Below are 23,051 nucleotides of genomic sequence, written 5' to 3'. Positions count from 1 at the left end.
ATCTGATGCCACAAAACTGCCCACTGTCAACTTGACATTCACATACCCACAGTGAACTGTTCCTAATGGTACCACAGGGCAAGAAGTGGAAATCGGGAGTTGGGGTGGGAAGAAAAGCAAGGATGTGGAGGTAAAGGAGGATTACCAAATGATGACTCCAAAACAGTCTGAGGAATCTGTTAAATCAACTTTTATGGGGAAAGTAGGGGGGAAAGTGTATTTTTTTAAGGTACTGCCCTCTTCCAGGCTGAATGCAGGCTGCAACTCTTGGCTATAGCAATACTGGGCACACTTTTGTGCTCAGTGTCACACTGTGCACATGAAGACTCTCTGGGAGGAGCACAGAATCAAGATTAAGTGCGGGCCGGGCATGTGGGTGGCTCAGTCAGTTGAGCATCTGACTCTTCATTTTGGCTATGGTCTCACAGTCATAGGATCGAGCCCCCCATTGGGCTTTACATTGGCAAAGCCCTGCTTGGGATTCTCTCTCTCTCTCTCTCTCTCTCTCTCTCTCTGCCCCTCACTCGCTCTCTCTCAAAATAATAAAACTTAAAAAAGAAAATAAAGGACGAAATTTAGAAAAAAAAAAGATTGTGTGGGCTTTGTACTTAGGATAGCTGAGGTCTGAATCCCAGCCCCGCCTGGCTATGTAACCCCCAGCTACTCACCTAACCTCCCTTAGCATCAGTTTCCTCACCTACAAAACGGGGACAGTAACACTGTTTATAGTAGGGTGATGTAAAACATGAATGAGATAATATGTGTAGAATGCTTAACACAGTACATACATAGCAAAAGCCAATAAATGTTAGTCATTATTACCACTACAAGTATTATTATTTCTAGTATGATTTTAGGAGAGTAAAGATAAGCACAGGAAGCACTGACAATGGAAGTTGGAAAAAGTGGTTCCAGTCAGCACGCTGCCTGAGAATGTTGAATAGTACAAATCCATAATGGATTGGGGCGGGGAAGAAACTTGAAAAGTAAAAGATCGAACAGTCAAGATCAAGTCCTTGGGGAATTAAATTAAAAAAACACATTAATCACATAACACAAAACCTTATCTCCACCCTCACCCACCTTGATGAGACTGTTAGCATCACGTCCTTCAGAAACTACCACCCACCACCTTGGCAGTGTTCCACTTCTTGACGTTGGGTGGTGACTACATGGGGGACTATGTTAGGATTACATACAATATTATATTATAATTCTTCACAAACTTTTCTGTATCTGCTATATTTCATAATTTTTAAAGTGTGTTTTGTTTTTTAAGTGCCAGCACCTTTAACAGGATCAGCTGTGTATATGGGGAAATGGCAGAGGCACCACTAAAGGAAAACCAATCTCAAAGCCTGATGAGACATATGGGAAGTTAAAAATTGTAGTGTGCTCAGCATGAATGAGAAGCAATGTTCACATCCAGAAGAACCTAAGAAATTCCCTTCTCCGGATTCCTCCAAAAGAGAATTTGACACACTGAAGAAAAATCAACCATGTGGTTTCACTAAGCGTTCCAAGATCTTAAGTAAATTTAAATCTCAGCTACGAAAGAAGGAGCAGGGAAGGGAAAACATCTTCAGTTTCATTCCAGTTTTAGGAAAAGATATAAGGAATATAAACTTAGAAATCTAGTTTTAAAAAGAAAAAAAGACTGTTTTATAGACGAGAGAATCAACAGAAAGCGTTACAAACATTCTCTGTGATAAAATGAGAGGGGGTGGAATTTACTCCCTAGAAGTCTAAGAGGAGATACCCATCCCGTGATGTGAATTCAGTCTTCTGTAAGTACCCTTCAAAACAAGAGAAAAATGCTGTAGCCAATTAAGCAGCATTGTAGACTTGCTGATATAACTGCTGGGAGGAAGGAAACCAAGATGTGGAAAATGTGAACACTCAAAAATACCAACCCTAAAGACCCACTCTGCCCAATCTGTCTGTCATACTCACTTTATCTCTGGCCCTCCCCCACTGTAGCTTTCTTTTAATTTTAAGAGTAACAGAAGTTAAGGTAAAACCCACAGTGTGAACTTAATTGAGTAAACATCCAAGCAGGTGGACAGCTGTCACAACTCCACTGACAACTGCTGTAAAAGGAAGCTGACAGAAAACCTGGCCTTGTCCTGCACTAAACAATGGAGCCCGAGGAGAGGCTTAGCTTGTAGCAGTGGGAATGTGATGTATAATACAACAAATCCTACTGAAAACACTGTAGCTTGTTTTCTTACCAACACTGCAGTCGGCCCATAAAGTAAAACCAACAGATACTCTGAGAACAACAATGCAACAGACCACGTTCCCAGAAAGGCTTAGTTTGAATAAACAGAGTCCCAAATTTCAAGCCCTGGACTGTCTTCCAAACAAAGGGGCAGTGATAACAGCCACAAGCCCAACTTTAGATTCAGTGGGTTGACAGAGAGGTCACAGAAGTCAGGCTGAAAGCTCGCTTCTACCAATGTTTTCTCACGAGTCCAGAAAGTAAAACATACAGGTGACAAAGAGAAGAGAGAAGTGAAGGCAGACAAATCTCAATGGCCCCAAAAACATTCAAAATACGGGCAGGAAATAATACAGTGACTCAAACTGATCCAAGAGGGGACACTTGCCTTAAATTACAAGTGAGAGGGGGAAAGGAAACTTGGAAAGCAGCAGCACTGTCAGACTTTGAAATGAGTGAGACCAAGTAGATGAGGGAAGGCCTTGCAAGACAATGTAGGGCCTGGGCTATTTTAGACAGCAAAGGAAGAGCTGGGCTGGGGAGAGAAGAATCCTCTCTCTCCAGTGAGAAACACTTTGAAGGCTGAGGGCAGCTGCAGGCACCGGAAGGAGAAGTGAAGCGGAGATCAAAGGGACAAAACCATGAGAACACCTCACACTTTTCATTGTACACCACCTGTTCTGAGGATCTCAAGACACTTTCCAAGCCTTACTTGAGGAATATATCAGGGACAGAAGGCTCAGCAAAGAAGTTGCCCAAGGTCATTCACAAATGCAGGTGAAGGGCAGGGCTCCTGCCCACAGGGGCCTCTACCCTTTGTCATCTAATTGCAGGTGGGGAGTCCCAGGAGTATGTATTAATCACTAAATACTCTGGGTTCCTATAAGTGCCAAGCGAAGTGGGTAGTGGAATGGTGACATAAAAAACTGGCCAAGACTCAGGGATATTATCATAAAGTTTCCTATTCCTGCCCACAGAGGAAATTCCTGCTGATCTGTCTTAGTAAGGCAATTTTTTATCAGTTCCTCATATCTGACCCTACAACAGGGCAGTTCACTCAGATCTATCTCTGACAAAACAGTTTAGAGAGCAATCAGTCTAAAAGACACAGCGGAGATAACTATTCAAGGAAAAGAGTACACTTACTGGGCTAGCTTTCTATATTCTCAAGAAGCCTCAATGAGGACTTGGGTATGAAGTCAATGGAATTCAGGGTCCTAGCACTTAAGCCAGGTGTTCGTAACCCAGCAGTGGACTTCTGGTGGAACTTAATGTATCCACAACTACTAAACTCTATTCCCAGAGCTTCTGATTCCATATAGCTTGGATGGGGCCCAGGAATGTGCATTTTTGATATGCTGCACAAGTATCCTATCTCACTGCTGTCCTGACTCCTCCTCTAAGTTGAGAGCCATTATGCTTGAACCAATGATCCATGAACACTTTGAAAATGAATATGCTTCCCCACCATCAATGAGCAGATTAAAGAGTCTCAGAACTGGGGCGCCTGGGTAGCTCAGTCAGTTAAGCATCTGACTTTTGATTTTGGTTCAGGTCATGATTTCACAATCATGAGATCATGCCCCAGGTTGGGCAGATCAAGCCCCGCGTTGGGCTCTGCACTGACAGCACAGGGCCTGCTTGGGATTCTCTCCCTCACTCTCCCTCTGCCCATCCCCTGTTCACACACTCTCTCAAAATAAATAAATAAACTTAATATTTTAAAAAAAAGAGTCTCAGTACTAATACCTGGACCAAGCAAAAGCAGAAATTAGATTATTGCCAGTTTTTTTCCCTTCCATGAAAATCCCCTGCACAAACTCTTCTTAGAGCCACATATGAAAAGGCTCCAAGCACCACCATACAACCAGACACAAGAAAATTTGGGGAAAAAATGAGATAGAGAAAGCATTAGACCCGTATCCATAAAAATTGAGAACTAGAAGAAAGCTGCAAGTCATCTTGCCCATTGTTTCCAAAGGAATAATACATAACCCAGATTGGATAAATGGCTATTAAGGAGGAGGAGGATTTCAAAACCTCGTCACTTACTTCTTCAAAATCTAGTAACTCTCCAGCACAGGCAATCCTTTTGTATCCCTAACTGAAATCATGCCTGCTCGGCTTCATTCCATTTCTGTCCTTTGTTAAAAGAGAAAAATGACCCAGCTCCTTCCACATAAAAATCTTCCGGAAACTTTAAGAAAAGAGGGGGAGGGCCAGCGACTCAGAGCACACACATGCTTAAGGAAAACACAGCCTCAGCTGGGATCAAAGGCAGACCTGACAACTGGACAGGATTTGAAGTTGAAGGGTGTTTACAACTGATAACTTTTGAGTTACACTTCATTGAGACTCAGCAGATCTGGCATAAAACTTCAAATTACTCTTCTCCAATTCTATCTCACTGTAGACTTCCCTCCTTTAGAGAAAGTTTAATACAAATCCCAGCTCTCAAGTACCCATTTCTCCATCAATACTCTCAACCCCTATTTCTACTGGCTTTCATTTCAGCTTCTAACCATATTCTAAACATATTTTTAACCAGGTCTCTCCTGAATTAAAGGCTTTCATGAGCACTACCTATTGCATATATGTACTTCCCCTTCTCACTTGTGCTCTTCACTCCTAAATAGGCTACATTTCTACTTCTTTTTCAACATTTTATTATTCCTAATTTCAATTTATCTTTAAAGAGATCACAAACCTCCTGATTATTTCCTGTTCAAGAATTCCATGTTTATCCCCACTATATTGATGTCATTAAATTCTTTTCATTCATGTATTCATTTAGTATTCAGTGCATACCTTACACTATACTAAAGAGTGTGTGTAAAAGAAATAAGGAGCAAGACCCTTGACCATAAGAAATAAAGACATACACAGGCACCTGGGTGGCTCAGTTGGTTAAGCATCTGACGCTGGCTCAGGCCATGATCTTGCAATTCGTGAGTTCAAGCCTCACACTGGGCTCTGTGCTGACAGTTCAGAGCCTGGAGCTTGCTAGGGATTCTGTGTCTTCCTCTCTCTCTGTTCTTCCCCCCACTCACACTCTGTCTTTCTGTCTCTCTCTCTCAAAAATAAAGATTTTAAAAGATTAAAAAATTAAAAGAAAGAAAGACATACAGAGGCACCTGGGTGGCTTAGTTGGTTAAGCTTCTGACTAGCTCAGGTCATGATCTCAGGGTTCATGGGTTCAAGCCCTGCCTTGGGCTCTGTGGTGACAGCTCAGAGCCCGGAGCCGCTTCAGATTCTGTGTCTCCCTCTCTCTCTGCCCCTTCCCCTCTTGTGCTCTGTTTCTATCTCTCTCAAAAATAAATAAACATTAAAATTTTTCAAAAAAAAGAGGGGCACCTGGATGGCTCAGTTGGTTAGGCGTCCAACTTCAGCTCAGGTCATAATCTCATGGTTCGTGAGTTCAAGCCCCGGGTTGGACTCTGTGCTGACAGCTCAGAGCCTGGAGCCTGCTCCAGATTCTGTGTCTCCCTCTCTCTTTGCCCCTCCCCCACTCATGCTCTGTCTCTGTCTCAAAAATAAGTAAAACATTAAAAATTTAAAAAAAAAGAAGAGAAAGAAATGAAATGAAGACAGACATAAGAGAACAATTAGAGATTGGTCCCAAGATATGCGGCTACTCAGCAGCAAGCTATCTGAGGTAAGAGCTCCATAAAGGACTCTGTCACCACCTTCTTTGCCCCTACCACCCACTCTCAAAGGCCTATGTCTTTTGGTCTTCAAATTTTACTCCGAGTTAGTTATCTGTGAATCACAAGCTTTCTCACTGCTACCATGATTACCCACAGCCAACGCCCATTAGAGCAGCTAACAAAGCTTTATACATAAAGTCCTAGATGGACTGCTACAGGGTAGGCTTTTAGAGTCATCTTAGGTCGAGTCTCAAATAACAAGTGGTGGGTGGTCAGGCATCTGTTGGGTTCTAGGCACACAAAGACAGCAACTACTTTAGGGTGCTAAAAAGAGACGGAAGCACTCTTGCTCTCTCAGACTATTCAAGAGTCATTCAACTTCAGCTAAGTATTCCCTTCATTCACAGCTCTAGGACAAACAAAGCCATTTAAAGCAGTTGGAAACACTGAATTCCTATTTGAAACAGGGATGTTTAATGGTGATGCCACAGGGATACTCTTTTTCACTGTTTTCCTAGAGAGTTTTTTCTCCTCTCTTGCCTCAGGACTCACAGTTCAAGCATCTCAACCTCTGTGAAGTCTTTCCTAATTGCCCTAAGCTGACTTAGGTTCCCTCCCCTGTGCTGCCCTTAACATCTTTAGGCTTACTTCTAGGACAGCACTCAACATACCATGTTGTAATTATTTGTTTGTATGTCTGACTAGCCACAAGCTCTTTAAAAAAATTTTTTTAAGTAGGCTTCCTGTCCAACACATGACTTGAACTCACAACCCTAAGCTGAGATCAAGAGTCCCTTAATGTACTGAGCCACACAGGTGCCCCTAGTCACAAACTCTTTGATGGTAAGGATATTTTATTCGTCACTGATTCCACCCATAAGAGGCACACAATAAACATTTGTTGAATGCATTGGTGATGAGTGATGAGTGACATGGGAAGTTTTAAAGAATACTGACTGTACCTTCTGGATTCCAGACCAAAATTATAGCAAGTATTAACAGTGAAGAACAAACTCCCATCATACACTTCTACTAACTATACCATTCTTGGTCAGAAAAAGAGGCTAAAGATATGAGAAGATTGCTCTAATGGTGGTGGTCACTGTCAAGTTATCAGCCAGGAATAAGAGAGCTTGCAGCATTAAGAATGATCCACCATAATAAGTGAGGGAACACTGTCAAATCTAAGACAGTTTCTACGTTCCAGGCACATTCTCCTACCTCTGGAGAATATGAACAATGAACTCTTATTAGAGTCCTAATATAGGTCACTCTCTCCACTGCCATGGAACCTTGTGGCCAATTTCAACTGAAATTGAAACATCCTGCTGAAACAGACAGGAAAGCTGTTCTCCTTCTGACCAAATCCAAGTAAGGTTCTGCTAAAGGACAAAGATCTGAACTAAGTCCTCCCACAATCCTGCCATGTTGTATGTTAGCACTCTAAATCATTCCTCATTGGCTTTACTCATCTCTGATGAGATACAGGCAAGGCAATAAAATGCTGCTTGTCTCAAACGCCTCTTCCCATAGCAATCCTGTACCACACAAGGCTACTGTGTTTACAGGCTGCTAATATGACACAAAAGTCCAATCTGATCCTGTGGGAACAAAGCCCCAGATTCCTTCAGGGATTAAATGAATTGTCTACTTTTGTATTCCCAAAGTTGTAGAGGCTCAAAAAGTTGAAGAAAATATAAAGCCAACACTCCGACAAATGAGGGGATGGAAAGGGACTTGGCCTCTGAGGAACCTCTGTGGCAGGGTGGGATGTGGCTCTTGGCAGAGAGCAAATGAGATAGGCAATCTTCAAGGACAAACCAGGAGGTCTGTTTTGTTGGCAGATACCTGGCTCCTTTAATGTTACCATTCCTAAGAAGCCAAGAGGCTCCAGTTAAATTAATTTAGGTTTCTAGAAAAGGCAAATAAATTTGTTTTCACCCCAGGCAGAAGTATTTATCAAGCCAATTCCTCAAACTAGGTATTCATTCTGCTACTATTGTCTTGTAATAACCTCAGCAGTGACACTAACACCTACAGCTACATTAGTCACATCTCAGCCCTTCAGAGAATATGTGGTCCCACTACCCTCTTCGAAGATGGAAAACGGAGTCATCACTCATGAACTGGCTTCCCCAAGCACAGACTTAGTTTGTATTGAGGCCACAACTGAATCCAGCTTGCCTTCCTCCTATTCCTCTTCATGGAGAAATCTCAGCATGCCCACTGCTGCTACTCATTTTCGTTTCTCCTAAAACCAAATCATTGTTTTCCTGAGGGGCAGAAATGGGACACACTGGATCCTTCAGAGACAACAAGAGCGTCTAGTTCTCCTCTTTCCTAAGAAAGAGGAAGGTGAAAGAGGAACATGGAGCAGTGGAAGGGAGGATTGGAAAGGGGTGCCCCCATACTAGGACTCACCTTGGAGCTGAGGTCTTCTCGCCGGTTTCCTGCCTTACTCCTGCGTAATTTGATGGATGGGGATCGCAGTAGGTTCTTGATCCGGCTGGTAATAGTTGACCCTTCCACAGCCATCATGATGAGGAGCCCCAGGGGACAGTTCCTGGCCCAATCTTGTGACTTGTCTCAAAAGCAGCACTGCCTTCCCACTCCACAGGTCCTTCCAGTATGCCCTCCCACTGACCTGAGATGGCAGAGGCCACCTTACCTTCTGCCTAGTCGTGTCTGCAGCTATTATGTCAAGGTATTACCCTCTCCCTCCTCCTCATACCTGCCTTCAAGCACTGCGCTGTTTCTTACATCTGAAGGACAAACCCATGAAAAAGGGGGGGTGGGGGTGGCGGAAGAAAGCCTGAGCTGCAAAGAAATGCCAGGCCCACGCCTGCCTGAGGCGTTGAGCGGGAGGGATGGGATTGGTCCTAGAAGGGCTAGTGGTTGGTCTGGTCCCCGTTAATTCCCAACTGTTCCCATGGCAACTGCAGTGTCTAAAGAAGGAGATCGCCAAGGCCACTGAGGAGTCCCGTCGGGGGTTTTGGACACCAAAGCTGGCGGCCGCGGGGACTCTCGGCGCGGCGGGGCTCGCTGTGGCCCGGCAACCGGTTCTGCCACGGGAGCCTCCCTCCCCCACCCCCGACCCTTGGCCCTCCGCAGGAGACCTGGACCCTTCTCTTTCACTTCCCTTAGCAGCCTAAGCTACTCGCCAGCGCCCCCCCTCGGGCCCAGCCTCACCAGCCCCAGGGCGCGGGGGCCACCCCGCTTACAGCGCCCTCAGGCATCGCGCTCGGCGATTTCAGCTCCGCGGCGGCAGCAGCAGCAGCAGCTATGGTGGCACGAGCGGCTCAAAACGCGAACTACCGCTTGGGCCAAGCTACGGGCTGGTGAGGCGGAGTCGAGGCGAGGGGGTGCGGTCTGTATCCAGGAGGGCGTTCTGAGAGTAGGCCAGTAAGGCTTATGGGGGCGGAGCCAATGAAGGGGCCTAGGAAGAAAAGATAGGACTCGAGAACTAAGGGTTCCGCACAGTATAGTCTCGGGTATCGCTCCTGAAGGAAGGTCAACAGAACGTGGCTTCAGAAGTGAGAGAACCAGCCTTTTATGGTATTACCAGGCCTCGTCCTCCAGAGAACTGCACTTCCCAGAGCCCCAACAAGACGGTAACCACGTCTCCATGGTGCTGCGGTTGCATTTGATAGGCCCGAGAAACCTTAGCCAAAACTAACTCCTTGCTCAAAATTACAAGACTGAGGTACAGCTTTAAGGCTCTGCTCCCATCGACCCCAAGCACTGGGATTTAAAGCGATTAGAATCGTTTCTGCTCCTCGCCTTCCGGCGTGTTGACCTATGACTCTTCTGAATAACAATTAAGATCGCTAAGAAGTGTTTTGAACTGGGCAACCTGATTGGCCAAGATCGAAAAAGGGGCGGGAGAGGATAGCAATAAACTGAGCTTGAAGTATGCGAGGGAAGGGAGAGAGACAAGTTTATGTGCCTGTGAGACATTTTCCTTTAGGCTCCAAAGTCTCACCATGCTTTCTCACCTGGAGTTAACAAAGACTTTCTTGCTCCAGATCTTTTATTTGTTCATGTCCAAATTTACTCCTTTTCCCTAGTACTGTTGCTTTGGCGAGGTCAGTCAAGCTTGGCATTAGATTTAGTGGTATATAGTTTTTCGAGCTCATCTTGTGGGTGAGGAGTGGCGCGCGCACACAAATACTCGTATTATTCCATAGGGTCTCAACCTGAGTTTATTTTCTAGTGAGCTTTTGGCCTCATTGCTACTTCAATAAATTACCTACGTAAAGGTTAGTATAAGCCAAAAGACTTGGGTCCCAGAAAAACTGTACACCGATGTATAGGTCTCACCCTATCCAAATCTTTGGAACCCCTAGGGGAGATAACCTGTTAGCAAAAGGATTAGGACCCTTAAACCCATTCCTTGTACAGTCATTTGGCAAGGTATGCACTTGTGTGTATGGTAGCCATGTACTTAAAAACGAGATCTGCAAAGCTCACAAGTTGAAACAAGTCAGTAAAGTCACTTAGATGACATGAGGCTTCCTACCCTTCTACCGCACACAAAATGGGACTTTCACATTTATTTTTCGTATCTGAAGGAAAGAAGCAAGGGTCAGCCACCAAAAGTATTACACGGGGAGTTGATTTCCTTCAGTTTCTTGCCACCCTTTTACCTCCAAGGGGGTAGGAGTCAATGTAACACTAATAAACAGTGCCACCTGCTGTCCTTATTTGTGTGCTACATGCCCCAGCAACTGCTGCCTCCACCCTAATTCTCTCCAGAATATTTTTGTTTATTGGTTTTCTCACATCACTGTGACCAGGTGAATGGGTTTACAAAGTGTCATTGATCATATCCTGTCCAAGAGTACGCTGGTTTATCCCCTTAGAGAAAATGTTCCCCAAATTACTCACATCTGAAGCTCAAGCTGTAATGGCAAATCCAAGTTCCTTTCAGTCTAAATGATCAAGGTGATAAAACTGAGAATAGTGTAATCAAATATTCTAAATCTAGAATCTGGGTACTTCTGGTCTAAAGCCCAAGCCACATATTATTAATTCTTTACCATTTAGTACATTTACTGTCTATGTACTCTGCAGCTTCTGAATTGTCACTATGGGAATAGGATGTAGGCTGTTCCCATGCTTCGTTAATTAATTCCTCAGAAAATAGTCCCAGGTCCAGTGTGAATAAAAGCAATCTTCCCTTTTCTCCAAACTAAATTGCCAACCCACCCTCCTAATGCACCTAACCTTTATATTAAGTATTTCACCATCCATAAACTATTTCACTTTTTATTCTGCTTGTGTATGTCCCAAACATACATGGTTGTCAGGTTTTAAAATTCTGTCTGGGAATAGATGTATAGAATTGTCTGTTCTGCACCACTCATTAGATCAGGTTTTAAAATTCGCCCTAGGCTTAACATGCAAAAGGTGCAATTATAAGAACCTGGAAAACTAACAGGCTGGAGTAAATATTTGCTCATCAATTCAAATATTTATTGAGCACCTTTACATGCAAGGCACTGTGGGACAACTGAGATCAATGCTTGCAGCTGGAAACAGAAGGGATCTCAAAAACCATGCTTCCAAGACTGCCTTCTTATTTAACAATATCTCTTCTAATAGCAGTTTGTAAGGATAGAAGAATTGAGTAGAGCTTAGATTTGTCTCAAAATCCCCAACTCATTCTGTGGTTAAGCCTCCTCACCCTCCATCACATAATTACTCAATGCTTATATATCTCTGTAGAGCAGTCCAGTCAGTTATGCCTCCAGTTCCAAAGCTGTATATATCAAATTACCCCCCTCTGAGATTCAAAAATGCATTTTTGACTGATCTTTTCTTCTCTCCAAATGGCAGTGAGTCTTGTATACCTCAGCTTTAATTTTCTCTGTGTCCAGCCATTCATATTTGTGTAAACTTTCATTAGAGGTAATAACAAAAACATGAAGTATTGATGCCCTTACAAGCACTTTCTTCAAAATCCACCATTTTGTGCAAGAAATGTACTCAGATTTTTGGTTATCCATCATTCTCTACAGAAGTACCTGAAAGTGTGGCCTACTCTGTACATTGTTTTTTAATCTGGGCATGAGGAACAAGGATTATCACCATTTTTCAGACCCATCTTCAAAGTGCATTTACCTCTCAATTCACCTGATCCCATTCCATTTTAATATCTTAACCATTATAATTAGAAGAGGGAAAAAACTGTACTATGTGCTCTTAGAGTAGTTCAATGTCTAAAGGACTCTAGTAAATTTTTTTGTAAATCCTGACACTAGTTAACATATATCTTGCTTTAAGAACATTTTTGTCCTTAGCCCCTGAGACTGTGTAGCCCGAGACTGTGTTTATGTCCTCTTACTCTCTAAGGTAACAGATATATGTACCTTGCGCACACTGATATTAAAGGCTAGCCTTTCCTCACTGTTGAATGACTTCTTGAGACAAACATCTGCTGTCAGTTTGTGGAAATTTGTGAAATCTCCATGTAAAACACACTACAAGGATTAGCAAAAATCTCCCCAAATGGCAGATCAGAAACTTTGAAAACAGTAAGGAATTCCTATGATAAAACTACTTCAGTCGAGCCTCTCTCAAATGACTCTGGGCCATTAGATTCCTCTACTCCAACTCAGCACAAACCTCCCAACACCAAGTCCTTTCATTATTATAACTGATTTATCTCGTTTATACATTCTGCCTTCCACTCACCAAACCTCTTCTGTTCTTGTTTCTAAAAAAATAGTCATTTTTCAAAAGCAGAAAAGGAAAGATATATATTTAATATATAAAAGAAAAGGCTAAATCTGACATAATTATATTCTTAAAAACATTCCATTTATTTACAGATGTATAAAAAGGCGAATTATTGGTCTACTGAGATCATGCTTCTTATAGTGTTAGGGTGAGAGCTCACTATCCTCCCAATTCCTCAACTCCTCTCACTCAACTACATCTTTCATAATCACACATGTCATTTTCATAGATCAGTTTCTCTTGGGGGTAAGGTTAAAGGGTAGGAGTTTGGGGAGACTGGAGATTTCTGTCAAGACTGCAGGACTGTTCTGAAGACAGAGTCCTCCTTCAAATTAGCCTTCACAACTTACTCATTCTAAGAGGTCTTGAAAACACCATTATCCTGGGAGTTTGTAATGACATCTGCAGCCTTCTTACAGACCTGGAATCATCTCTCATTTCCATCTTTGTACATCTCATAAACACAGTCAAATATCTTCACATCAAGAACTAATTATTACCCCTTTATTTTTTTTCTAAAAAGGGAAGTGTTCAGAAGCAGAATGGTCCTTCTTTTCCTGAGGATTATTCACTTGCCTTCTCCTTGCTGACCCTCAAAAGCCTTAGCAAGAGCCTTGGGAAGTCAGGAGGAAATGTGAGGACAAGACAAGCAAGTTAATAATGGGAAACTGCTATACCTGGATTAAAATACTAGATCTCCAAGGTCAATTATTAGCAGGGGAGACAGGTGCTGGACTCCTTGGCTAAGGCATTGAATGAACTCTGCTGGGTAAAGAGTAGTGGGAGGAAGAATGAGAAGCTAAGGGGCACTCATTACCTACTTCAAGCTTCTTCAGTAACCTTTAGAGGAGGGAAGGCTGAATGCTGAGGAGCATGTCTAGAAAGGCAAGTAGCACAATAACAACAAAGAATTTGCTCCCACTGCAATTTGCAGAGGAAAATTTTCCACCCTTTTCAATCTAATTACCAGAGTTACTAGAAAGGGAACCAACCATGGAAGTACTAATTCACTGGCTAGAAATATTCCAAAGCTGGCCTCAACAACCTACATCTGAAGATCTGCTGAGTGGGATTTGGCATAAAGAAGGCAAGGGGGATGTAGAAGAAACAGCATCACCTAGGCACAGCCCAGGCACTGGAAGCTCTTGTGTTAGTGTTTCACAACACAAGCAAATCCTGTCAATGAAGACAGAACAGGGGTTACATTCCAAAATATAATTATTTAAGAAAGGCAAAATGCAGCAGCTAAATCCCAATCTATACATTTTCAGAATAGTGATTCTTGCCCCCAGGAGTTTCTAAGAGACCCCTCAAGTGCACCATGATTATTTACAAACTAGATAGGAAACATCATTTCTATACTCAATACAAATCTCATCTTCTAGGTTGAAAACTTCAGCCTTTGAGAAATCTATGAAAACAACTATACAAAAATATAAATATCTTTATCTTTACAGGCTGTCAGTCTTTCATACCCTGACAGCTTATGAGTGAAAAAGCTCTACAGATCATTGAATCCATGGTAGCAGGTAATAAAAAATATATCTTGTGATTCAAATACTGCCTCATTTCCCTGGTAAAGAGTGCCTACTGTGACTTTTCTTTTCTTTACATCCTGTGCAGGTAAAAGTGAATGAAACCTTCAAGCACCAGGAGGCTGGTTTGATTTGGGAAATATCCAGCCCCACAATTTTTTGTTTTGGCCGCAGTCTCTGGTCTGGGCAGGGAATGCTTTTCATTTTAGCTGTCTCTTGAGTGATGTGATGTGTGAAAAGGGGAGGGCTCCTTCTATGCCTACTTCCAAAATATATATTCCAGGTAGAAACCCCTGGTACTGTGAAATGTCTTTTCAACAAACACTCAGACAGTAAGGGAGAACTAGTATTTTCTTTAACATCTGAAAATAATCACCTTAGTAATAAAAGTTAAAAGCATTCCTACTTAACCAGAAAGCTTGGATTTGTAATTGTGATTGAAAGATAAGGGAATGGAAGCTACTTGGGATAATAAAGAAGAGAATATTTTGCTGAATGACACAAAGTGTTTCACTTTGGTATTCCATGGTACCCATCCTCTCTCACCCTACTCTTGAACCACCAACTAAAAACTCTCTTCTGGATCCCTGTGCCCAAGTGCATCACATTCCTTGGATTTCAGACTTAAGCCACATAAACAACAGCTATCCACTACAGTTTAGCCCGTAACAACTGCAAAGTCTCAAGCAGCTTTTCCTCTGGGAGGGAAGAACTAGGAACCACTATGGACCTACAGTCTTGGTATGAATTCCTTGGGTAAGAGGGGCACCTCGTGTTCAGTAATGGATCACATCTTCTTAGAGAGGATGAGGAGACCCAGCACCACAAGTGAGGTAACACATTTTAACATGATCAGAATTTCATAGTAGTAATTTCTAATACCGAGGTCAGCACCCTACCCCCTCTTCTCTACCATCATCCACTGCATCAAAGTCAAGGATCACAGTTCCATGACACAAATAAACAGATGCCAACAGAGAAAGGAGGTTTCCCTCATAGCCTGGCTTCTGCCTGAGGACAGGAAAGTTCATTTCCCTGCAGAACTTGGTGAGGCCCCAGAGTTGCCCAATTTGGCCACAACAGGTGCCAATGTAGGCATCACCTTGCTCTCCCGGCATTCCTGGTCATTCCCTGTTAAGTTCATTTTGTGTCCAACCGATCCAACTTTGGCAGCTATAGGTGCCAAACAAGGCATCACCTTCAGACCTGGACCATCTGCATCGCTAGAAGGATTAGCTACTTTTAAACCTAGAGGTGCTAACTTTGGCATAGGCCTCCACAAAGTATCTGTGCTGTTGTTCTCTAGGCCAGCCTTCATGTGTAGGACGGGAGGTGAGGACACACTTTCAAGCTCTGCAGGGACACCAGAAGTACTCTTCCCTCCATCACTGGCTTTCCTGTGAGAAAGGAGGGAATCCTTTATCTCAGAGTCAATAACAATCTTAAGGACATCTGGCTCAGAGGCTGGCTCTGCAAGTTGTTTTTCAGTCTCAGAAAAGTCATCATCTTCCAAGTGCAAGAGGAGAGGACTGACAGAGTCACTCTCCCCTTGTACATCAGGCAACTCTTTCAAACCAGTTCCCAAGTGGCCAACCTGGAAAGTCGTTCGGTTCCCAGGAGGAAGTTTACTGATAAAAGCCCGTCGAGCATCTCCTGGGAACTCAGTATCCATAGAGCTGGGCAGTTCAGCCAGGCTAACAGAGTCATCATTTAGTTGCTGATTAAGAAAGGCAATCTCATTGAGCAGAGAAGTCAGTGTCTCATCAGTATCATCCTCGTCTTCCATATTAGTTAGCAGTTCGCTGGGATCCAGTGCTGCTTCCTCTATAGCTGATGCTACCTTTCTCAGTTCCATCTCTATACTGGAGTCTTTGAGATCTTTCATCTTTAATTTATGAAATGTGGACTCCTTTGGCTTCAGTTTCTCTCGTCTAGATTCACACTCTTTCCATTTATATTGAATACCTCTCATTTCACCCGCAATCTTTTTGGGTAAGAACTCTTGTGCTTCTTGCACACTGGAAATGTCAACTATTTGTGGAAAACCAGAATCTTTATTTGCCAGAAAAACTGGTGTTGGACCTAGTGCCATTCTGCCATCTCTATGGCTACCTCTGGAAGAGATTCTACCCGAATCTTCAAAGGAATTATCTTCATTCCTGACAGTATTTTTCAGGTGGTCAGGTGGCTTGCCATCAGAAACTTCATGAGGGTATTTGCTGCCACCCATATCTACCAAACCTCCCTCTGTGGCCAGTGATGTCACATTAACAATTCTTGGCATCATAAACAAGTCGTCATTTTCTGGAGGAGAGAAAAAAATTCATTTAGTTCTACAGCAGTAAGAATCCGTCTCTCATTCATATCCAGTGACCTGAGATCTCTGAGGTTGGTAGTCAAAATTCACCTGTTTACTTTTATCAAAAAGATGAAAGGAACTATTCGTCAAATTATGGAGACCTAGCTTAACAAGAAAATAAGTAGGGGCGCCTGGGTGGCTCAGTCGGTGTCCGACTTCAGCTCAGGTCATCATCTCGCGGTTTGTGAGTTTGAGCCCTGCGTTAGGCTCTGTGCTCACCACTCAGAGACGAGCCTGCTTCGAATTCTGTCTCCCTCGCTCTTTCTCTCTCTACTCCTCCCCCACACATCCTCTGTCTCTTTCTCTCAAAAAAATAAACATTAAAAAAAATAGGTAAAATCAAACCATAAGACTGTTTAATATTCTTTGATATTAAAATTTCTATTTATTTTATAGGAATGCTCCCCAGTTAATTCTTTATCCTGAGGCAGACATGCATCTTGATTCTGTTCACCCAATTAACTACTACTCTGAGGGAAAAATGAAGCCCTAGGGGCAGCACTGTAAAAGAAAAGATGACCCCTCCAGAATGAGTTTAACAATATTAGTACTGGTTAAAAATACTCTTTTACCTTAACAGAAATTTAGGTGCCTAAAACCTCAATCATCAAAGTGAGACTTCCTTTTCAACTCTACTCCTTATCCACAAAAGGGAGTGGTGCTCAAATTGAAACCGGCTGGTAACACAGGAGTGCACCGTCTCAGAATGCAACATAAAATTCATAAATATTTGTCAACACCAAAAACTAAAACAATGACTCCTCTTCCTTTTACTTTCAAATATTTTCAGTGTTTTTCCTACTCAGAAATAACTAAAAATCACAAAAGAGTTCCCAATCCCAGGTTTAAAAAAAAACAATAGAGCCAAACATGTTCTAAAACGAGGGTCATCTCTTTCCAAGGCAAATGCAAATATAAGACATCTTATCATTACAGAACACATTCAAAGGCTTTCTTTGTCACAATGAGGTACCAGGAGTAACTTTTTCCACTACCCACAGAGGACAACACTTAAAACATACCTGATTGAGCCACAGCACTGGTGGCAACTTGAGGCTTCAGATCTGTTTCTAAGAGAGCAGGAGAAACAGTTACCACTGGTCCTGAGAATAAAGGACCTTTTAAGGTGAGCAATTGCCCTTGCGGAGTCATCACGATGTTGGCAGAGGTGTGTGGAGTGTTAGAGGGTGAGGTATTTTCTGTAAGGAAAATGAGAGATTAGTTAAGGATAAAAGGTCTTCAATTAATGCTAGTATAGCCCAGGAGCCTAGGAGATATCCCTGAAACCACACACTGACTTAAAAGGCAAGAAGTAAATTTCAAATTTAGTTCAGGTGCCTCAACTTGGAATGTACTTTTTGATCACTTTTCACTGTATAATGGGTTACCTGTCCACAAATTCTCCTAAGGGACAGAAGTTCTGTTGAGGAAAAGAGCTATGGAACCACTTTTTCAAATGAATAGTGCCAATAGTCTTTACTGTGAATCAGGATAAAGGTACGCAAAATCTTATCCCCAGGCTTGCTTTCCTTATACACCTCTAACAAAGTACTTTAATTTCTAGCTCTCAAACCTCTAGCTTTTCTATCCATGAAATGAGATGGACTGGACAAAATGATCATTAAAATCTTTTTGGAGCAATAACATCATTTGGTTGTGCAATATTTTAGTATCCATCACTACTTTTATCTCAGATACCCTGGTCCATACAATGGGCCACCCAAAGAGTAAAAAAGGATACACTATTCTCTAAGAATAAAAACAAGTAATATAAAATCAACATAGCCTCACTTCCAGAATCAAGATAGGAGAGAACAAGAACTTAAAACCAATTTACTCTGTTCCCTAACAGCAATTCATTGATAGGCAATCTGATGGAAATGAAGCCTGACTCAACAAAATTCCTTTTTTAAAATTCCAATTTATTTGTCTAAGCAAGACAAATAAAGACCCAAATTTCTTCACCTTGTGAACAAAACCACAGGGAAATCAAGAATTTAGGTATAAAATCTGAGAAGATGGCAGCTGAAAAAAAATATTCACTGAAACAGGAGAATAACCTGACTGCTATCAAAAGTTGGTTTTTCAGGTTACCATAACTGGTAATTTCTTAGGATTTACATGATTGTATAAAGTTAGAAACTAAAATCTACTGTGGTTAATATTCTTCTTATAGAACCCATCCTTATGTTAATTCATTTAACTAAATCTAAAATTATGGCCAAGAAAAGACTCAGTCCACTGAAGTAAACTGATGTTCAACTACATTAAAGAAAGCAAAAAATGTCCCTCCTACCTGTGGCCTGGTCTCTTTTTCTGGAAAGAATCAAAGGTTTCCCCTTCCTGTTATTTATAAACATCTGTCCAACATCTACAGATGATGTAGAAGATCCTTCCTGCTGTTTGCTAGTTCTGGGAGACACATCAAACTCATCTGATCCCATCTTCTTTTTTCTTTTTTGTGCCTCTAGTGCTTGTTGTTTTGCATAAATATACTCTAGCTTCTTCAGGACCACTTCTTCTGTCTTACCTATAAGTTGATAGGGAATACTGTCACTCTTTATATGAACCCACATGATAATGAGAAATAGGGTCAACTGAAATCCAGTTGATTTAACTATATTCCCCCAAACTATGGAAAGCAAGAATGATTATAATCCAGAAGAAACATCCCACCCAATCAAAAGGTAACTCTGTTAGCTCTGGGAACCAAGCCATAAACTAAATAAAATCTGGAAAGTCTACTGAGGATTTCTCCTCACTAAAGACGTTACATTATTTTCTTTGCCAGAGATCACTTACTTATCTCACCTGAAAGAGATGATACTTTCCGTATCAAAATATTCCGTTTTCGAGTCAGGAGATTTTTCTGTCCTATCAATTTGTCTGCCTGATCTGTTAGTCCCTGAATTTCGCTGAATGCCTACGAACAAAAAATTAATGTCATATGAATTGATTCGCTCTTTCCGAACAACAGGTAAGGCCTACTCAATTTCTTTAATGAAAAAAGTTTTATAACGTCATTTAAAACAATTCTTGATGCTTCGGAAACTGTTATCTGTTAAACTGCAGGAGGTTTTCTGGCTTATTCTAAGGAACATGATTATTTCTAAAGAGCATCAATGAGTGGTTCACAGGGGTTTCTACTATCTACAAGGAGATTTTAAAATATTTACTCTGTTTAGATTTTAATAATCAACTTTACTTTTATTTTAACATTTATTATTTTTGAGAGACCAGAGAGAGACTCAAGTGGGGAAGGGGCAGAGAGAGGGAGACACAGAATCCAAAGCAGGCTCCAGGCTCTGAGCCGTCAGTACAGAACCCAATGTGGTGCTCGAACCCACGAACCAGGAGATCATGACCTGAGCCAAAGTTGGATGCTCAACCAACTGAGCCACCCAAGCACCCCTAATAATCAACTTTAAAATCACCTCCTATGAGTCACGTGGGTGGTGGCTCTGTCAGTTGAACATCTGGCTCCTGATTTCGGGTCAGATTATGATCTCGAGGTTTGTGAGTTCAAGCCCCACATTCAAGTTCCACATCAGGCTCTTCAGTGACACCACAGAGCCTGCTTGGGATTCTCTCTCTGCCCTTCCCCATGTGCTCTCTCTCTCAAAACTAATAAACTTTAAAAAAAATCTTAAGGGGAAGTGCCTGGGTGGCTCAGTCGGTTGAGTGTCCGACTTCGGCTCAGGTCATGATCTCACGGTCCGTGGGTTTGAGCCCCACGTCGGGCTCTGTGCTGATAGCTAGCTCAGAGCTTGGAGCTTGGTTTGGATTGTGTCTCCCTCTTTCTCTGACCCTCCCCTGCTCATGCTGTCTCCTTCTCTCTCAAAAATAAAACATTTTTTAAAAATTAAAAAAAAAAAAAAATCTTAAGGGGTGCTTGGGTGGCTCAGGTGATTAAGCATCTGACTTCGGCACAGGTCATGATCTCACAGTTCATGGGTTCAAGCCTCACATTGGGCTCTGTGCTGACAGCTCAGAGCTTGGAGCCTGCTTTGGATTCTGACTCTCCCTCTCTCTCTGCCCCTCCCCCACTTGCAGTCTGCTTCTCTCCCTCTCAAAAATAAATAAACATTAAAAAAATCTTTAAAAATAAAATTACTTCCTAATCTTAGTAAAGTCTGGTTGAAATAACTGTGTTCTATAAGGATAAGATTATTTGCCTTGTATTCCTCCAATTTCTACTCAAAAGCAAGTCAAATGAAATTACCTTAGATATTTCAGATTTCCTTTTTAAATCACTGGCAATTGTTAAAATCTATGTTAAAATACCACTTATGTTGTGCTTTTCACTGTAGTAAACTGTTCTAGTGCTATGGAGAACACCAGTGTAAAGAGATTCAACTCTATAGAGTCAACTAGAGTTTCTGACTTAATCTGAAGTGAAGATAGTTCTGGCGTTAGGAACTTGACTTTCACTAAAAAACTACTTTGACTCAGCATAAGGGCTTTTCCCCTTAAGGGATTTGTTGGGAGTTCACTAGTCCACATTCACATGTTAAATACAAGCTCTACACTTCAATTTCCCTCTTAGGGTGATGATTCTCTTTCTCAAAGTAGCTCTAGAAGATTCTCTTAGTCAAATTCTCATTTGTCGGTCATTTATAGAGAACACTTACCCTAGTGAGAATGAGACTTTTGGAAACCTTAGAAGAATGAAGCAATCCCAATGTGATCTTCAATTTCTCAAAGAGATCCCTCATTTCACCACGCCGGCGACGCTCATTTGCAGTGTGTGTCCGGCGATAATAAGCAAAAGCTTCTGCTTCTTTCTGTAGTTTTTCACTCCAATAATCAGGCTTCAGTTTTAAAGGAACTGGTGGAGCCTATCCAAACAAAAAATTGCTACCTAATTATCTTTCATTTGTACCTGCCCTCTTCTTCCATTCTAAATGGCACTGTTCCATACCAGATACCCACTATCTTCTGTCTGAACTATTGATAACAACCTCTCAATACTGATCATCTTATTCTAAGTCTATCCTTCTCCAAATCTAACTTCAACAGTGTAAATCACTTTTTACTCAAATTTCAGTGGTTCTCAAGGAAGAACGTGAGGAGAGGGAATCTAAAAAAAGTTTATCTAAGTAATTTAGTATTAAAACTTGTTTCCAGGACACAAATTACACAAAAAATTTCAAAAGACTTTTAATAGATGGAAAACAGGTTTAAAATATTTTTCTTAATTAAGATCTTCTACAGTTTGGTAAAGGATCAACTGTCTTTCTTCTTAAATCACCATTCTCTCCAACCATTCCAAAGTGCCAGAAGTTTCCAAAACACACTATGCAATCTCACACCACCTTGCCATTACAGACGGTTACCTGCACCCATACCTTCCACTCTATCCTCCAAAACTTAACATTTGAAAGTCAAACTTTCCATTTTTCAGGAAAGTCTTTTTTGACCCTCAGTAGAACTTAGACTTCTTTCTCTTATTTATTCTACTACATTTTCCCCCCAAGTTATTTATTACTGAACAGAAATAATAGATGCATATAGGGATTTAAATAAAAACATTTGAAGAGCTTATAAGGAAAACCAACTGTGCCCAACATTTGTACCTGGATCCTTAAAGACAACAACTTTTCTATTTCTTTTAGAGGCTTTTTCTAGTTCTTAAATCTATATATAAAAAATAAGCTTATTCTTTTCCATTTTCAATGCTATCTATCTACACTCTGCTATGCAGAAGATTTAGCTCACACCACTCTCTCACATCTTACAATCCCATCTTCCTAATATAGGCAGATCATTAATTTTAATTCTCTTGATCCTGCTGCAACTTGAATATAATTCTATCTCTACTTCTCATCAACAGATACTATCTCTGTAAAATGAGGACAACAGCACTTATATCCTTCCCTTTATTTCTATTTCCCTCTATTTCTTCTTCCCTCTTTTACCTTCGTCATTTGTACTTATACATTTTTCAAAACTCAAGTCTTCCATACTTTATTCACAGATTAGAGAAGTTTGAAAAAAAATTATTAATAGTGGCTACCATATTAAGACAGTGTGAATACTGCTCAAAGGGAGTAATAATTACATTTCCTGTCTTCTGTAGTTTGTTTTTCCTCCTCTAATGTCTCTAATTGCCCTTTTTTTGACACTGTTGGCCTTTATCACAACCCAGAAAGCACCCCAAAACTCTTATATAAAATCATTATCTATCTAAAGTCAAACTCATTGTGCATTACAGTATGGAAAAATAAGAGATACAAGATAGAAAATACTGAATTTAAATATAGCATGACACTATTAATGATTTACATGTAATAATAATTAAGGTATAAACACTAGCTTGTGAATATAAGCTATAATGAAAATTCTTACACCTGAAAAATGTCTTAGGATGAATGAAAAAATACAATCTATGCAAAATTATTACAATGTAAATTATGTACCCCTCCAACCAAACCTAAACTAATCACCCAGTGGTTTTTGAAAAACTCGAATACCACCTTCCACCTCAACTCAATCTCCAGAATTGTTTTTATTACTTAAATCAAAAAGGCAGAGTAAGAAATGAAAAA

General features: G+C 41.3%; 2 protein-coding genes across 10 annotated transcripts in view; both read right to left on the bottom strand.

Annotated features, from left to right (window-relative positions):
- The window catches only part of MAPKBP1 (mitogen-activated protein kinase binding protein 1), a 53,048-nt gene extending 43,926 nt beyond the window's left edge, over positions 1-9,122 (bottom strand). For 4 of the 5 annotated variants that reach the window (XM_039232789.1, XM_039232793.1, XM_039232791.1 and 1 more), the window contains exons 1-2: positions 9,058-9,122; positions 8,290-8,512 (exon numbers count right to left, since the gene is read on the bottom strand). In XM_039232789.1, the coding sequence (XP_039088720.1) occupies positions 8,290-8,406 (117 nt within the window). In that variant the 5' untranslated portion in view covers positions 8,407-8,512; positions 9,058-9,122. Of the gene's footprint in view, positions 1-8,289; positions 8,923-9,057 lie in introns of those variants that run through there. The other variant, XM_039232790.1, reaches the window with a different exon arrangement.
- A 3,543-nt stretch (positions 9,123-12,665) lies between these two features.
- The window catches only part of MGA (MAX dimerization protein MGA), a 166,763-nt gene continuing 156,377 nt past the window's right edge, over positions 12,666-23,051 (bottom strand). For all 5 annotated transcript variants that reach the window (XM_039232925.1, XM_039232923.1, XM_039232926.1 and 2 more), the window contains 5 exons: positions 21,135-21,341; positions 19,315-19,426; positions 18,800-19,033; positions 17,526-17,702; positions 12,666-16,448 (listed from right to left, as the gene is read on the bottom strand). In XM_039232925.1, coding sequence (XP_039088856.1) covers positions 15,172-16,448; positions 17,526-17,702; positions 18,800-19,033; positions 19,315-19,426; positions 21,135-21,341 — 2,007 coding nt within the window. In that variant the 3' untranslated portion in view covers positions 12,666-15,171. The remainder of the gene's footprint in view (positions 16,449-17,525; positions 17,703-18,799; positions 19,034-19,314; positions 19,427-21,134; positions 21,342-23,051) is intronic.

The sequence above is a fragment of the Hyaena hyaena genome, unplaced genomic scaffold, assembly GCF_003009895.1.
Source record: "Hyaena hyaena isolate Hyena2069 unplaced genomic scaffold, ASM300989v1 scaffold_70, whole genome shotgun sequence".
NCBI classification, from domain to species: Eukaryota; Metazoa; Chordata; class Mammalia; order Carnivora; family Hyaenidae; genus Hyaena; species Hyaena hyaena.
The sequence above is the reverse complement of the archived record's forward strand: the minus strand, read 5'-3'. Positions and strand labels throughout refer to the sequence as shown.